Below are 17,784 nucleotides of genomic sequence, written 5' to 3' on the forward strand. Positions count from 1 at the left end.
CAGAGCCCGGGTTTGGAGGGGGCGACCTAGAGTCCTACTTTGGGCCTATTGCTTTCGAGATACATCTGGGACATTACAGAGACCACCAGAGAGTTGGAAGACAGTCCCAACACTCACCCCTGCAGATAACCATGCAGTTAACTTAAGCATCATTCCCAGGGACAAGCAAAGAGCACATTCTGCCGTCTCTAAATTCCCTCACCAAAGAGCCCAGGAAAATGTGTGTGGGTCATGAGCAGGTTCCAACTGGACCTGCTCCAGTGTCTCTTAGGGAACCCTCCAGGCCCCTGCAAGTTCCCACTGAGTCCCCTCAAGCTGTTTCCTGACACAGGGCTGTGTGGGGCCCAGCTTCCCTCCACAGTGAGGTGTGGAAGTCCCTCAGCCCCATCGTCTCACACACACTGGAAGGTCACTGCGGGTTCATGCCCTGGGACACTCCATTTCTAGGAAGGTTTGCCTCCATCAGCACACGCTGCAAAAATGCCTGCTGCGCTGTGCTCCTGCACAGGAATGCTCCTCCATGCAGCCTTGCGGACCGGAAGCCCACTCTGACCGATGGATCCCAGCAAGAGGCCCTTAGAGCCTTCTTCTCTTCCCAAGGTCAAGATTGGGTCCAAGCAGAAGTTCACTGTCCCCGTGGCTCAGGAAAAAGATGCTGCAGTGCTGCCTCTGGCCCTGATAGAGAGCAGGGAGGGGCTGGGGCCAGTCGCCTGGGTCTGAGGCCCGTTTGGCCTCTCGCAGCTGTGCCCTCCAGCAGGTTCTATGACTTCCCTGACCTCAGTGGTGAGGATGAGAGTTAATGAGAATGAAGCACCTGGAACACAGTAGGTATTTAATACAGAGTATTATCATGTGACTAAATGGAACTACAGTAGCTGTAGATATTTGGGAACTTCTATACTCTTCCCTACTGTGGTGGACTGTGGAGACCAGGAGAGACTGGGCACTCTAGAGAAGGCAAGCATTGCTGGACAGCCTTTATTTATTCACTAGATGCCCATTGCACAAAATTTGTGCACTTGGGGGGAGGGTGTCCCTCAGCCCAGCCTAGGCCCTCTCGCAGTCTGGGAGCCCTCGGGGGATGTCCGAATAAGCCGTCAGTTGGACATCCTTAGCTCTGCCACGGAGGTGGGAAAAGCTCTTGCCACCACCACTGCACTTGCCAGCCATAAGGTCGGCTTCTGGCTGAGCCACACTCTCCCTGTGGGAGCGCACTGACCACCAGAGGGCAGCTCCTGCATTGAGCATCTGCCTTCTGGTGGTCAGTCTGTGTCATAGCCACTGGTCATTCCATCGTTTCTGTCTTTTTGCATATTAGCCTTTTATTATAGAGACTAGAGGCCCATTGCAGGAAGATTCCTGCAATACAGCTTCCTGTTGCGGTCTCCACCTGCTTCCCTCCCTTCTCTGCTGTCCCGCTTGCTTGCTTCTCTGCAGCTTCGATCCCTTCTGCAGCACTTGGCTTCCTTCTACACTGTCTTCAGTCTTCCCTCCATACCTGGATATGCAAATTAACCACCATCTTAGTTGGGTTAATTCATTCCTGGTTGGCTGGTGGGCATGGCTTGTGAGTGTAGCAAAGGTCAATTTGCATGTTTCTCTTTTATTAGATAGGATTTTTACTGATTTCAGAGAGGAAGGGAGAGGGGGAGATAGAAACAGCAATGATGAGAGAGAATAATTCATTCCTGATTGGCTGCCTCCTGCACACCACACACCAGGGACTGACATGTGCCCTGACTAGGAATTGAACTGTGACTGTCTGGTTCATAGATTGAAGCTCAACCACTGAGCCACGCTGTGGGGCTGGACTGCTTTTAAATGCCTTACCTGAGCCAGCTCCTCTCCAAGACGTCTTCCTTTCCATCTCCTCATGGACACACAAGCCCCTGGCTGTTGGTTGAAGGTTCCCCCCGACTATTGTGGCTCTGGATCTGAAGCCGCCAGCTTTCCTCTCACAGCTGGACCCTGCCCCTTGAGGCCATGTGCCATCTCAAGGCTTCTTCGTCCCTCTCAAGGCTGCAAAGCAAACATCTTGGGTCTTCCTCTACACAGGGCCTCCCCTTCGCAGGCCCTGGCCTTTCCATGTCCTTAGTTTCTGGTCCATGTCTCCCTTTGACCTTGTCCAGAAGCTCTTTTAAGTTCTGGCAGCAGCCACAGCTTCTAAAGGACCAGCGGAGGAGCAGAAACAACCTGTGACCCACCAGTGCTTGGGCCGTAGTTCCCCCCGGCCTCAGCCCAGACCCTGCTCTGCACATGCCCTCACGCCCAGCCCAGCATCACCCGGCATCCAGGCTGTGCAGGAGCACCCAGAGGCTGCTCCGGGGAGCCTTCCTCACCCAGGCTGGGCAGGGAGGCCATGGGCGTGGGCTGAGTGAGAACCTGAGTCTGGAATCGGGAGCGCTGGGGCTCCAATCCCTGCCCTGTACCCTCCCAGCTGTGTGGCCTGGGGAAGGGCCCCAACCTCCCTGGGCCTTCGTTTCCTCACCTGTTGAATGGGGATATCATTCAGTACCTGGGAGCTAAAATGAGGATTCAGCGAGATGACAGATGCAGCGAGTGCTGAGGGGAAGGTGAGCTGCCTGAAGAGGCATACAAATTCCTGACTGAGAAGGCTCCTCTTAGTTCTTCTTCTTCTTTTTTTTAATGAGGTGTGAAATATATGCAGTAAATTGCACAGGTCTCCAGTGTTCATTCCAGTGAATGTCTGCATGTGTATGCATCCATTTCAAACACCACCCAGACCAAGACAGAGGGCATTTCCAGTACCTCCGCGGCGGGCTTCCCCACACCTCCTGCCGGGTGATAGGACAGCCGTTACTCTGACATCTGTCACAGGCTGTCTTGCCTGTTGGGGAACTACATGTAAATAGAATTATACGACGCGTGCCTTTTTGTGCCTGACTTCTTCCACACAGCATTCTGCTGTCTGATTCACCCATATTGCTGCGTGTGTCCCTGATCTGTCCCCTCTCACCGCTGTGGACTCTTTTATTGCATGAACATACCATAATTTATGGTCCATTTTACTGTCGGTGGGCACTCGTGTTGTTTTCAGTTGCGAGTTATTGTGAAGGAAATGGCTGTGAGCATCCTCGTCTATATCTCCTTTGGTGGACATAAGGTCTCCTTTCTGTCGGGCATGTGGCCAGGAATGGAATTGTTGGGTCATGAGACACACATACGTTTTCTTAGCTGCTTTGGTAAAGCTAAGCACTGTTAAACGTTATGTCTCTTCATCTAATTTAATACTCAAAGTAATCCTTCAGAGTAGGCTGTCCTCATTGAGCAGATGAGTAAACTGAGGCAGAGCTAGGAAGTGATGGAGTTGAAGCTGAGGCCTTCTGTCTGCAGGGCCCACAGTCTTAGCCTCTACTACTCTCACACCCCCTTTAGGGGCAGTCCCAGCGTGAGAGGGGCCAGTTCCTCCCCTGCGCTGGCCGCATCCCGTGAGCCAAGCCTCGGCCTCCCTCGCCGGCCCCAGCGGGGAGTCGGAGGCCACAGGACTCTGTTCCTCTCCCTCACTAACCCAGGAGGCACGCTGCCTGCAAATGGGGGCGGTAATGAGCGTGCTCTCGGTGGCTGTAGCCGTGCATTTCAACAGTTGTTCTCGTTGGCTTTTGATTCCAAATGAGTAGGAAATGCTATTAGTTCAGGCCTCGCCTGCCGCGTGGCAAGGCCCTGGGATAGGAGTGCAGTGAGACGAGAAATTGTGGAGATAAAACCGGTGTGAAATGGAGGCCTCCTCACAAGGCTGGATGTGTCCGTGCGAAATGAAGTTACTTCTGAGAAAACGAGATTTAAAGAGATTCTGCGGAATTAGATTACACTTTCAAATTTCCTTATTAAACGGGATTGATGCCAAGGAAAGGCTGAGGTTGGCTGTTTCTGATGCCACACTGCGGCTCCAGGCCCAGGTGGGGGCTCAGGTGAGTACAAGCACCTTGCAGGTGGTAGGGACCCAGATTTCTGAGGGCCATAGACACCTCACCGCCACCGCCACCACCACACACACACACACACACACACACACACACACACGTGCACACACACATGTACACACATGCACACATACACATGCGCGTGTGCGCACACACAGACACGCATGTAGACACACATACACGTGTGGACACACACGTATACACACGCGTGCACACAGAGATACATGTACACACGCACACATACACACATGTGTGCGTGCACACACGCACACATACACACACGTGTGCGCACACACACAGACACACATGTACACACACACGTACACTCGCGCGCACACACACACACACACACACACACAGCAGCTGAAGTGGGTGTGATGATGGTGGGACTCCTGGGTAACTTCCGCCCTCCACACAAGTCCATGTGGGAGGGACCTAGGGGCTCACACTCTTCCTGTCCCTGGGAAAGTGGTTTTGAGAACAGATCACCAAGCCTTTTGTTCAAATAGGAGCTTGATTTTGAGCGACATCCCACTCTTGGGAAATGTCGTTTTTCAGAAGGCAGAAAAAGTCCATGCGACTGCTTGTACGTATGTGTGCATATATTTTCACACGCACATCCAGGCATGTGTGTGCTTGGATGCGTGCCTGTGTATTTTCATGCAACTTACTGAGCAGCTACTATACTTAGCACGGTGCTGGGCACTAAAATAAAAATTGTTGTGGGGAGAATACTTAGACACAGTCCCACACAGTGTGTGGCTGTGTATGTTTGCATATGTGTCCTGCACCTCCTGCACTGTGTGCCATCCAGGTTTCCTAATCTTTGCAGCACCTCAGAGGCTGGCAGCAGAGCAGGTGAGTCCGGTGCTGCGGCCCCAAACACAGACTGCTAGGGTTCAAATCCCCGCTCTGTCCCCGACTGACTGTGTCACCCATGCCACGTCATAACCTTTCTCCTGCCCCCGTTTCCCTGCTGTTCAATGAGAAGAATGATACCTACCTCATAAGGCAGTTGTGAGCCAAGTGTCCAGAAGTTCAGCACTAATTGTTCCATCGGTGTTTTCTCCCCACAGACGGCTCTTAGCCCCCGGGAGAGCCCCGCCCAGGCTCCCTGCCTGCCCCAGAGGAGGGGAGGGCGCCCATGGCGAGAAAGGGAAGCCCCAGAACTGGACTGGGCAGCTGTGTTGTGCTGTGTGGACACAGGTTGGCACTGGGACTGAGGCACATGGGGAGATTATGAGAAGTACCAAGGCCAAACATGCCTGTGCTCCCAGGGCTTGCTCCAGAGCAGCCAGAGGGACCTGCCCCGAATTACCACCCTCTGAGCTGCCACAGCAAGCCCCACCTGCCGGACACGGAATGGCCTATCAGAGGGTCTTCCTTCTGTGGTCACACGTTTGCTGTGACCACTGGACGTCCTCTGGGTCATGCTGGGCTCTAGTCAGTACCCCTGTGACTCTTACCACCCTGGCCCATTCATCCCAGTTTAGTCTCCTCAGGATAAGTGCCCATCACCCTTTAGGGAGTCTGAGATGAAGCTATTACAGGTCATCCTTCCCCATGGGCCGAATGGAGTGGGGTGACTCTCAGCTGAGCTAACTTCCGACTCCCAGGTCCAGTTAGTCCTGAACATATATTTACTCCCTTATTCCTCCTGGTAACGCGGTGAGTACTATGTTCATGCTCCTTTTAGAACAGAGAAAACCGAGGCACAGAGGAGTGAAAGTCACAACAGTTAAAGATGTCAGATAAACCCAAGTTGAAAGATGTTCCGTAAAAAGCTAGTCTGTATTCCAAAAATGTCAGTGTCTGGAAGCACAAAGGCTTAGGAAGTCTTCCAGATTTAAGTAGAGTAAACTTGACAACTGAATGTGATGCATGATTCGGAATGTGATTGCCACAAAAGACATTATTTGGAATCATTGGGGAAATTGGAATGAGACCTGTAGATTAGATAGTAGTATCATGTCAGTGATAATGTCTGAGGTTTTGATGACCGTACTGTGCTCGTGGGGGAGAGGGCCCTGGCTGTTAGGAAATCAGACCAAAGTGTTAAAGGGTAGAGGGGCTTCATCTTTAAAACAACTCAGATGAGTCAGGAAGAATATTACAGATCGGTAGGTAGGTAGGTAGATAGAGAATAAATATGGCCAAGATGTGCGTATCGCCGAAACCGGTTTGGCTCAATGGTAGAGCGTCGGTCTGCGGACTGAAAGGTCCCAGGTTCGATTCCAGTCAAGGGCATGTACCTTGGTTGCGGGCACATCCCCAGTAAGGGGTGTGCATGAGGCAGCTGATCGATGATTCTCTCTCATCAATGTTTCTACCTCTCTATCCCTCTCTCTTCCTCTCTGTAAAAAAAATCAATAAAAAATATATATATTTTTTTAAAAAGATGTGTGTATCTAGGGAATCTGGGTGAAGGATATACAGGAGTTCTTTCTATTCTTGCAACTTTTCTGAAAGTTTGTGATTCTATCAAGACAAAACGTTGTAGAGAAAAGAAACCAAGCGGCAGAGCGGGGACGGCGGTCGGCCTGGCGTGCCTGTCGGTTCCTGTTTGTCCCCTCTGAGTGCCGGGCCCTGTGCGGAGCCTTATTCTACCCTCACCGCAGTCTGCGCGTAAAGAGATGGTTGTCCCCGTGCCACAGGTGCCAGTTAGGGAGGGGACGGGATTTGCTTCAGGCCCTCCAGCTGCTTAGGACAGGCCCCAGACTGGAAAGTAGACTTCCGAGTTCAAGGCCTGTGCTCTTGGCCTCAACCCCTGGGTTGACTCTGCCCTTTGGGGCGGAGTGGGGTGGGCAGGCAAGGCCTTTCTTCCTGGAGCAGTGGCAGCGGAGTAAGGGCCCCAGGATGGAAGCAAACCAGATCCATTTGCAAAACGGAGGGGGTGCTAACCCAGGATCCTGCGGGGAGCACATCCCACCGCGCCCCTCAAGACATGCCCCAGGGGCTGAGAATGCCAGGCGGAGCGGCCGGTGGTGGCCACAATGGCTGCAGGCAGGGGAGCCACAGGGCAGGCCCCAAGTGACCCGGGGCTAGGTGGGGTGGGCATTCTGGATAGGAGGACGGGCCTGAGGGGAGCTCTCTAGGAGGGGGCAGGAGTGCTCCCCAGCCAGACTCAGCCTCCTCTCCAAGCTGCAGGCCTTGGTGGGGTCGGGAGCCAAGGGGCCTGGCAGTTTGGAGAAGTCCACCTGCCGGATGTGAAAGGCAGCTGGCCTGGGATTGGTGGGCAGGATCAAGGCAGACCACCTGGGGAGTCCATGCAAAGAGGAGGGCTGCCCTTCTGGTTGGAGGGAGGGAGGGGGAGGAAGCGCTGAATGACCTCTGGCAGTCCCTCCGATCACCTGGACTGTCTGGCTTTCTCCCAGATTAAAGAGCTGAGGGTAAGTGTCTGGCAGCTGGATGAGTCAGACTGGGAGGCTGCCTCCTTCCCCCGGCAGCCCGCCCGCCCAGGGTAGAGACAGGGTAAGGGTTTGGCCAATCTCCCCACAGAGGTCCCCTCCGCACCCCGAGATCTGAGGGGGGGAGCACAGGGGCTGAGTGGACTGGTCTGTTTGGCCAGGTCCCCTGTGTGTGTGTGTCTGCGCGTGTGTGGGCGTGTGCGGGCAGGCACACACATCGCCTATTGTAAAAGATCGGTGTTTTCATGGGTGAGTAGTAATTACCGGGTAATGCTTTAAAACCTTTCCTGAAGGAGCGCAAACCTGTTTTTTTCTAAAGTCAGGAGTACATTAAAAGGATTACCATGTAGATTTGATTTTTAGATAACACTAAAATGGATCCCAAATGGACTTCAGCAAAGGGATGCTATCTCCTTAATGGAAAGTGCATGGCCCGAGGCTCAGCTCCCAGAGCCAGGCAGGGGAGGGAGGGGGAGAGGTGTCTGCAGGGCCGGCTGGCAGGCTGGGTGGGGGCTGGGGAGGCAGGGTGCCCAGGGAGAGCCGGGACCCTCTAGGGAGCAGGGACCCATAGGTGCCCCCTCAGTGTCTCCTTACCTTTCTAGGAGTGTTTTCCGGTCTTACGGACTAACCCAGTGAGAGAGAGCGCCGTGTGGGCGCTCCATGAAGACGGGAGGGACTGGTCAGGCTTCTCCCAGGACCTCCGCCTTTCCAGCCAGAGAAAGTTCAGATGTTCGGAGACCTCCGCCACCAGGCTGGCCCTGGTGCTCTGTCTCAGTGGACCTCTGGCAGAAACCACACGGCTTCTTAAGACGTCAAGGCCCAGGAAGCAGAGTTCAGCACCCTAGAGCAGGGTGCCCAAGCCTTACCAAGAACCTGCCGTGTGCCAGGCCCAGCCTGGGCACAGGTAGGAGGTGGGTGGGGGACCTGGGGAAGCTTGTTCCTTCTGGCCTCCCTGGGTCCGCTAGGTACCAGCCTGCACCGGTGATGGAATTGCTGGCTAGTGCTATAGCTCACAGCCCTGCGGCTTAGTGGCCAGGCATTTGGTCCAGGATCCAAGCCAGAGGAAGATGGAGAGGCAGATGCTCCTAGTGCTGAGAGAGATCCCCTATTATTCTGGGGTATAACTTAGCCAGGTGCACCCCCTGAGATGGATGGATAGACCAGGCCTCACCCCCGCCTCCCCCTCACCAGGGAGAGCACAGAGGAAGCTCTGGCTGCTGGGGGGGGGGGGGGGGGCACGGAAGCCAGGGGAAATCAGCCTCAGCGTCTGTCCTGGAGGCCTGGCCTGATGTTTTTCAAATCGGTGGCCATGCTGGTTGGGTGCTCCCTGGAGAAAAATCATCCCTCCCAGAGGCCCCCCGGACCTTCCCACCTCTTAACCCCTCCCCCACGTGGCCACACCTGCTTCCTCCCGTAGGCCAGGCCTTGAAAGAAGCCCTTCAGGCCCGCCTTAGTTCCCAGGGGTGCCTGGTCCCCAGCTGGCCTCCAGGGCTCCTCAGAGCGGTGACCGGGCTGAAGCCTCTCGGAAGAGACACAGGCAGGCCGGGGACAGCGTCGTCCTGAGCCCCATCACTCTCTCAGCCGGTGAACCCTTAGAGCTGCTCTAAGGAAATCAGGCAGCAAACTTCCCAGCAACAGACAGCCCTGCCCGGCGGGGACTGGCGGAGGGCAGAGGGCAGGAGGAGAAGGCCCACGGCAGCCTGTGACACCTCCTCCCTGCTCTTACCTGGCCTGCTGACCCTTGGCCCAAGGGCCACCCCCTCTCAAAAAAAAAAAAATTAAAAAAAAATCTGAGGAGGCAGTGAGGCTGAGGAAGCACAGGAGGAGGGAAGGGTGCCCTGCACTAGCCCCTTGGGCTGCCTGAGCCTCAGTTTCCTCTTCTATAGAAGGAGACCGTTAGCTCAGAAGCACTCCGAAGGCCCGTCTGACCTCCTGCCTGTGGGTTTTGAGACTGAGGCCCCTTGGAGGCTGGGTTCTCCTCTGAAGCCTGAGGAAGGGTCACACCAAGGAAGCAGCTCAGACAATGGACTGGGGGTATGGGTATGTGTGTGTGTGTGTGTGTGTGTGTGTGTGTGTGTGTGTGTTTTGGGGTGGGGGTGGGGTGCCAGGTGATAGAATTTGAACCCAGAGCCCTGGAGAGTGCAGGGCGAACATGGGGCCAAGAGCAGAGGGCAGAGGGCAGGAGCTGGTTGGAGAGCTGGCAGGTGGGGGAGAGGGGGGCTGTTCTCTCCAGAGTCAACCCCTCCATCCTCCTGAGCCTGGCCAGGGAGGGAACACCCCATCCCCACCACCTTCATGAGTGCTCACAGGCACCTCCATGCCCCCCAGGCGGGACCCTGAGACTCCCTGCTCTCCCCACCGAGCCTGGTCTGCACCACACTCAAGCCTCCACGTGGACGCCCAAGCTCCCGGATGACCCCTGACCTGTGTTCCCATCCCCACAGCGGTCCCTCCCTGTGGTCACCCCTGTGCCCGTGTGCATGGGGTGTGAGTGGCGCACACACTGCCTGCTCTGCTTCACCTTCCTCTGGTGAAAGCCAGGCTTGGGTCCCAGCCCCTCGCACTTGGCATTTTCTTGTACGTGGAGAAGCTCGGTGGGCCCTGGGAGGGGGCCAGTGGTTCCAAGGTCCTTACCCTGGTGGGAAGAGCAGGGATACGGGGGCTGGGAGCCTCCCCTCCCTCGGGCCAGGGCAGGGAGGAAGTCTGACTAACTGCGAGCATTGCCGAGGAGAGCTTCCTGCACACACCTGCGTGAGCTCCAGGGTCCTGCTCCCTCCCAGGACGGTCACAGGGCACCTGACATTGTTGATGCCTCTGTGGTTCTGCATGAATAAGCCAAGAGGCTGTAGGCTGGCTTTGGGGGTTAAAACGGGTCAGTGCACAAGCTGTGGGAGGAAGTCTTGAGATGGCAGGAAGAGCTGGGGGTCCTAGTGGACCCCATGCCCTCCATGAGGCTTCATCCTCGGGGCTGCAGGAAGAGCCAGCGGGATGGTGGCTGCACGAGGGGGGCTTCGGCTTCCTGTAGATCAGGCTGCAGTGGGGGCAGCGGTGGCATGGGGGCAGAACCACTCAGGGGCCAGGCCTTGGGCCATGTGTGTGCCCTGTGGCGAGCAGACCTGGGCTCTCCAGTGCTGCCTGGAGCTTCCGGACGGACCTTCACAGGGGAGGGGAACAGACTGTGCCATGCGGCCCAAAGGCTAGGACCCAAGGCCAGGGAGGGGGTTGCTGGGGAGAACGCGGGGGCTCCTGGGAACCCCATCCTGGAGGGGCAGCGCGGAGAGAAGCAGCGGGCTCCCCCTCTGAGAGGGCACAGAGCCGCAGGGCCCACCCATGTCCATCTGTCTCCTGTCTGTCCACCCGCAGGCGTGCCGATGCTGTCCGTCCAGCCCAAGGGGAAGCAGAAGGGCTGCGCTGGCTGCAACCGCAAGATCAAGGACCGCTACCTGCTGAAGGCCCTGGACAAGTACTGGCACGAGGACTGCCTCAAGTGCGCCTGCTGCGACTGCCGCCTGGGCGAGGTGGGCTCCACCCTCTACACCAAGGCCAACCTCATCCTGTGCCGCCGAGACTACCTGAGGTGGGCGCCTCCCACCCCCGCCGCGGGGCCCTTCTGCTGGGGGAGCCCCTGGCTGTGCACCCGGGACCCAGAGGGCACAGCCTGAGTGTGTGCTCATCCCGGACTGCCCGCCCCTGCCCTTGTCCTGCTCCCTCACATGCCTGTGGAGCCCCCGTGGCAGCACCACGCCTTTGACTCCTGGGGCTCAGGGGCCAGCCCAGGTTCCAGGCAGGCAGCTGTCACCACGGGCACCTGAACTGAGCTTCCCGTGGGCACCGGCCTGTCCCTGCCCTGCCTTTGGCAGGTGCTTCTGACATTTCCTCTCCCCCCCCCCCACATCCCCCCCCTGTCCCGGCCCTGGATCTGCGAGGGGATGCCTCCGAGGGGCTCCCAGCAGCAGGGGGGAAAGCTCTTGACAGCCCTGGGCCCTCCTTCCCGCCTCTCCCCAGGGCCCAGCTCTCCCCACCTTCCCAGAAGGGCCCTGGGATTAGACGCCCAGATGCGTGGGGAGCCTGGCAGGCAGCTAGGCCCTGGGAGAAGGACTGCTGCCGAAAGACCTGGGCTTGAACTAGCTCCCAGCCTCAGTCTGCCCCTCCGTGGTGAAAAGAATAACTTCCCGCTTTGCATTCATCAGAGCTCTAACTCCCCCTCCCCGGCAGCCTGGATCCTGTGCTCCAGGACTGCCTCCCCCAATTACCCCCTCCCCCTTAGGCCAGCTATGACATCAGCAGGGCTGGAAGGAGGCCACGGAGAAAGGGCCTTGGCTGAGACCCAGCAGCTGCATTTGGCTCTCACACGGGTTCTGGGTGGTGGCTTGGGCCTTGTGGGGAAGAGAGGCCCATCTCGTTAATTAATAGGTCGGGGCAAGGGATTCTTGGGGCTCCCTCTGCTCAGGTGTGGACGTGGTGAGGGGTGGGCTTATCCGCGGGGGCTCCCCTGCTTCCCCAGAGAGCCTGAGACCTACCTGCTGGTACCTCCCCTTTTACGCCTGCCTGTTGCAGGAGTTTGTTTTTTAAGTGATGCAATAAACCAGGACCTGTGACTCCGTGTCCCTGGCAGGGCTGGAAGAGAGAGGCTGAGGCTGGGAGGAGAGGTTAAGGAAGGGATGCTCCTGGGACTCATCCCCCCTCCCCCCAGTGACCTGGAGACAGTGTCCAACTCTGGAGGTTTAGGACATCACCTGGTGGAGAGGAGATGACAGGCCGTCTGATGAGTCCGCAGGACCTGGAGAGAATGGACCACAGTGTAGGCAAGGCTTGTCAGAGAGCGGAAGCGCCCATGAGCATTCTGGGCCCTGCCAGCTCCTGGAGCCCGGAGGTATTTTCCTGGGTGCTGGCAGAGGCCAAGGAGTGACTTTGGGGCCAGGTAGGCCAGTGGGCCAGATTGGGGGTGGGGATTCCTTGAGCTTTTCAGCCCCAGAAAAAAAAAAAATGGTTTTCTAGAGCCTGCCCCCCTGCTTCTTGGACTGGTAGCAAGAATGGCCCCTCGTGGCAGGCAGATGCTGTGACCCAGCCTTTGTCTGCCTTAATCTGAGCCACCACGCAGCTCGGACTGATGAATAATGGAGCCACGCTCGTCTGCAGACGCCTGAGCTTGAGTTGGACAAATCAGGGATTAGAGGGGCCTCCCGCCTGCCTCCAGCCCCTTGCCTCACGGGGGCTTTCTCTGCCAGTGTGCAGGAAAGAAGCTAAGAGAAGCCCGGCTGGCTCAGACCCTTGAAACATCCAGCTAAGAATTAGTCGGCCTGGGATGGTGGAACTCAATGTCCCCGGAGCTTTGCAGGCAGCAGCTAAGAGAAGGGTTGTCTGCCTCAAAGTGGCACTGTGCCACAGGTCCTTAGAGCTTCCTTTTGACAGCAGTCCTATTGTAGAAACATCTTTGATAATATAGTCCAGTGTTTCCCAAAGTGTGGTACGCGTACCCCCAGGGGTATGGGAAGAGTCTGGTGGGGGTATGTGTTGCACCCGAGTTTGGTGGGGATATGCACTGCGCCGTGCTTAGCTGCACCTAATTCTACGTTCTCATGAGTACGAGGGGTACTCAGCATTACGAAAATTATAGAAGGGGTACACATGTGTCAAAAGTTGGGGAAACACTGATCTAGTCTATCATCCCCTTTTAAAGAGGGATGAGCTGAGGTCCAGGGAAAGGAAAAGGGACTTAGGCATGTCACATAGTTGAGTTGGTAGCCGAAAAAGACCTTGTAGGGTTGCTGTCAAGGTTAAATGAGTAGATCTTTGAAAAGCCCTTAGAGCAGTGGTTCTCAACCTTCCTAATGCCGCGACACTTTAATACAGTTCCTTATGTTGTGGTGAGCCCCAACCATAAAATTATTTTCGTTGCTACTTCATAACTGTAATTTTGCTACTGTTAAGAATCGTAATGTGAATATCTGTGTTTTCCGATGGTCTTAGGCTCTACAGCAGCTTGAGAACCACTAGGAAGGTCGCCTAAGACCATCAGAAAACAGATATTTACATTAGAGTCATTAATAGTAGCAAAATTACAGTAATGAAGTAGCAACAAAAATAATTTTATGGTTGGGGGTCACCACAACATGAGGAACTGTATTAAAGGGGCGCGACATTAGGAAGGTTGAGAACCACTGCCTTAGACCAATGCCTGGTGCATATAGTAAACACTATATAGGTGAGTTGCAACTGATCATTTGCAAACGTTTTCACAACCAGTCTGTGAAGGTTGTATTTCAGTCCCTATTGAACCGTTGAAATAAATGAGGCTCAGGGAGACTGGGTGTCCTGCCTGAGGGACACACAGCCTATGATTGGCTGGCTACTTCTAATTCCTGGCTTGTGTGAATCTAAAGTCCTGTTCGGGGTCCAGCCCAGTATTCTGGTGATACCAGGGGTTTGAGGGACCCCAGTGGGGACCTGGGAGGAGGCCTTGCTAGCCCAGTCCAGCCCAGGGATGAGCCCCTACACCTCCATCCCTCAGTTGATGGGCCAATTTCTCTGAAACCTGACCTGCTAGTAAAAGTTAGGGAGACAGGTGGGGCCATGGTTGGAGGCAACCCGCCTGCCACCCTCTCCCCAGCTCCCTGGCTGGCTCCTGAGCATCTGCACCCTTCCCTCTGCAGGCTGTTCGGCACCACGGGAAACTGTGCTGCCTGCAGCAAGCTGATCCCAGCCTTCGAGATGGTGATGCGGGCCCGTGACAATGTGTACCACCTCGACTGCTTCGCCTGCCAGCTCTGCAACCAGAGGTGAGTGGGAGGCGGGTAGAAAAACCCAACACTCTCGCTAGGGCCCAGGTGACTCTTGCTGGAACAAACCAGAAGCTGCAGAGACCTGCGTGCACATGTGGGTCCCGTGTGTGCATGTAGCTGCATGTGCACGCTGTCCTGAGTATGCATGTACACACGTGTTTTACATATGTGTAAGCCCTGCCGTCACATGTGTGTGCATGTTTCATTTAACCCCTTTCTCCTTTCCATCTCTGCCTCTGTCCTCTCTGGGTCTTTTGCTGTTTCTTTGTTCTTTCTGTGTGAATGTAGTGGATGGGAGCATGTGTGGGCCTACTGTTGTATGCACAGTGTGCCATGTGCATGTGTGGTTTTAAATATCCATGTCCGGGTGGGCATCTGCATGTGTTTCTAGGTGTCCCTATACAAATGGGGGCATGTGTGTACTCTGTGCGTGATGAGTAGGCATGTGCAGGAAAAGGCCCGTTTTAAATGTGCATGTACAAGGGTTCTGTACACGTGCCCTGAGCCTTTATTGTGTGCCATGTGCATGTATGTTTGAGTGAGAAGGGGTTCCCAGGAGGGCCTGGAGGACGCCTCTTCTGATTCTGGTTCTAGCCAGCCTCCTTTCTGGTCCTTTGGCCTCAGCCCTGTGGGGGACCTCAGGGACCTGTGGGGGGCTCTGAAGGAGGCCCTTTTCTCGGGAGCCCCCAGGACAGGAAGGAGCGTATACAATATTCCCAGAGGACTAGGTCCTGAGGGACCTGTAGGGAACCCTGGCCGGGCTGGGGCTTTGCCAGACCAGCTGCTTCGAGGGCTCGGTGACATTGCAGCGCCACCTGGTGTTTAGACTGGAATCTGCTGGAACCCTGGGGTCCCACTGAAGGCTCAGCCACCTTGGGGACATCTTTGAGGGAAGGCTGAATCCCCCAGTGCTTACGGAGACTGGATGAAGAGAGGGGAAAGCAGAGCCTTCCTTGGAAGGGGAGATGGTGGAACAGAGTCACCTCCCCCTGGAAAGATGCTTCAGGAAACCCACAGGTTCTGTTTAGAGAAAGCGCCTTTCACTGACCATCCTCTTAAATTGGGGAGGGGACAGAGGGATGGGAAAATCAGCCATTTTACCTCTTTTCCTTTCCATCTCGACCTCGGTCCTCTCTGGGTCTTTTCCTGTTTCTCTGTTCTTTTCTCTCTTCCTCCCATTCTGGGACAGGGTTAGCTTATTCCTATCCCTTCCCATTCACCCAGCCCTCCATGGGGGCTCTGACTGGAAGGCCCGTGGCCCAGGCTTGTCTGTCTGTCCGTCCCACACCCCAGGCTGCAGGGCCTGGCAGAGGGCTGGGTTAACCCAGGGACTTCTGGGTGTGCCCTCTGGAAAGTTCAGAAGCAAGCCGCCCCGGACCTCCTGTCCCACGGTCCACCTCCAGCCAAGCTGGGTTCCATGCGGCTAGAGCCCTCCTGAGTTCTGCCTGGGGGCCCCCCGCCACCCTCTGGGTAGAAAACCCAACACGCGCGCTAGGCCCCAGGTGACTCCTGCCGGAACAGACCAGACGCTGTGGAGGCCTGCATGCACATGTGGTCCCGTGTGTGCGTGTGGCTGCATGTGCACGCTGTCCTGAGTATGCGTGTACATATGCGTTTTATATATGCCTAAGCCCTGTCATCACATGTGTGTGTGTTCCCACCCTGTGACTACATGTCCTCTCTCTCCTGCTTGGATTTTTTCCAGATTTTGTGTGGGAGACAAATTCTTCCTGAAGAACAACATGATCTTGTGTCAGATGGACTATGAGGAGGGGCAGCTCAATGGCACCTTTGACTCACAGGTTCAGTAATGCCCGGCGCCTGGCCTCCGGCCCGTCTGTCTGTCCGTCCGCCCGCCTGCCCACTGCCCGGCCGGCCAGCCAACCGCTCTCCCACCGATTAGAATGCCTTCGTCCTCCGCAGGAAGGACGGCCCTCCCGTCTGTGTGTGACCCCTCCCGGGGCCAGGCTGGGCCTGTACAGTCTGTCTTCTGTATATAAATGGGAACATTTATTTTATGAGAAATGTAATGCGGTTTTATTACTGGCGTGGATTAAACTTATGAATGTTTCCGGGGAGGTTGCTCTGCGTTGATCACATGACTGACACAGACCTGGGACCCCGCCCCGCTGCTTGAGAGTAGTGGTGGCATGGGAGGGGGAGGGGCTTCCCTGGGCTCTTTGAGGGGGAGGGACATGGAGCAGGGCATTGGGTTCTCCAGGTGGGCTTTAGGAGGAAGAAGCTGGAGGGAGGAAGCAACCCCAAGCACCCCAGAGCTGGGAACTGGGGTGCCCCCTTCCCCTGGCAGAGCATGCACCCTGATTCTGAGCAGACCCCCAAGATGAAGAGGGGCAAGATGGGACCCTTTCTTCCCTGGGCTCCTCTGTTATAGCGATCCACTGAGACCCCCCTCTCTCTGCCCAGAGAGCAGCCTAGCTCTGACCGCCTCCATAGGAGGACCCCAATCCGGAGCCCCCTACCGTGGGAGTACCACCTTGAAGCCCCTCTTTGCTTTCAGAGTGATGGGCAGCGTCTGCTGCCTCCTCCCTGCAGCTGGGCCTGACGTGGGGCCCAGCCCCCTGCTTTTCCGGGTGACTGAGAGCAGTCCCGCTCCCCTGTAATGCAGCCCACGCAGCTGGAGGCTCTCGCTCACTCAGTCGGCAAACCTTAATCCACTGTCTCAGCCCCGCGCCTTAAGCACCAGACCCGAGGATGAATCACGAATCGGACACAGTCCGTGCCCTTGAAGAGGAGAGAGAAAGCCGGGAAAACAAGCAGAGCGTGGCGCGGTGAGGATGAGCACGGCAGGGGGACCTGGGACAGGCCAGTTCCCTCCAGTGCACACAGGACCACTGGTGCCGGCTCCGGAGAGTCAGGGCCGGATCGGCCAGCGGACACCCAGTCCCATACATGTGCTGGCAGGCAGGAGGGAGGGACACATAAGAGGCGGGTGCGTAGGCAGAGATAGGCCGGGACAGCCCGGTAAGCTGGCAGGCACTGAACTCAGGCCAGACGATAGCCTGGCAGGCAGACACCCGGAGTGTTTTCTGTCCACCTGCTGAGCCAGGCTCACCCAGGGCAACAGGCATGCTGTCTTGTCTTGGATGCAGCCACGGCACCCAGCACAGAGCCTAAAACTGAAAAGGTATCCCGGAACAGTATTTAAGGGAGGGGGGGGGGGGCTTCTGGGGTCCAACCTGACAAGGAAGGCTATAGGGACCAGCTACCCCACCATCAGGCCACTTGCTGTCCTTCCCGAGGGACTATTTTTTATCCTGGCCACAGAACAGAGCCCAGGGCTGATGGAGCCGGCCCACTGCTTCAACGGCCTGGCCCTGGGCAGGGAACCGGCGGCTGGGGTGGTCGGGCCTGGGCCTCCTGTCACCCTGACTTCACCCTCCTGTCACCTGGGCCTCCAGGCTCTGGTGGGCTAGATCAGTGGTCGGCAAACTCCTTAGTCCACAGAGCCAAATATCAGCAGTACAACGATTGAAATTTCTTTTGAGAGCCAAGATTTTTAAACTTCAACTTCTTCTAACGCCACTTCTTCAAAATAGACTCCCCCAGGCCGAGGTATTTTGTGGAAGAGCCACACTCAAGGGGACAAAGATCAGCATGTGGCTCACGAGCCGCAGTTTGCCAACCACCGGGCTA

General features: G+C 56.3%; 1 protein-coding gene across 2 annotated transcripts in view; it reads left to right on the forward strand.

The window, feature by feature from the left end:
• Window positions 1-16,208, forward strand: part of LMO1 (LIM domain only 1) — a 39,519-nt gene extending 23,311 nt beyond the window's left edge. Inside the window, exons 3-6 of one of the 2 annotated variants that reach the window (XM_045577750.1) lie at window positions 10,712-10,925; window positions 14,002-14,127; window positions 15,836-16,028; window positions 16,064-16,208. In XM_045577750.1, coding sequence (XP_045433706.1) covers window positions 10,712-10,925; window positions 14,002-14,127; window positions 15,836-15,941 — 446 coding nt within the window. In that variant the 3' untranslated portion in view covers window positions 15,942-16,028; window positions 16,064-16,208. Of the gene's footprint in view, window positions 1-10,711; window positions 10,926-14,001; window positions 14,128-15,835 lie in introns of both variants that reach the window. The other variant, XM_045577749.1, reaches the window with a different exon arrangement.
• Window positions 16,209-17,784: the final 1,576 nt, after the last annotated feature.

The sequence above is a fragment of the Pipistrellus kuhlii genome, unplaced genomic scaffold (genome assembly GCF_014108245.1).
Source record: "Pipistrellus kuhlii isolate mPipKuh1 unplaced genomic scaffold, mPipKuh1.p scaffold_m20_p_9, whole genome shotgun sequence".
Lineage (NCBI taxonomy): Eukaryota > Metazoa > Chordata > Mammalia > Chiroptera > Vespertilionidae > Pipistrellus > Pipistrellus kuhlii.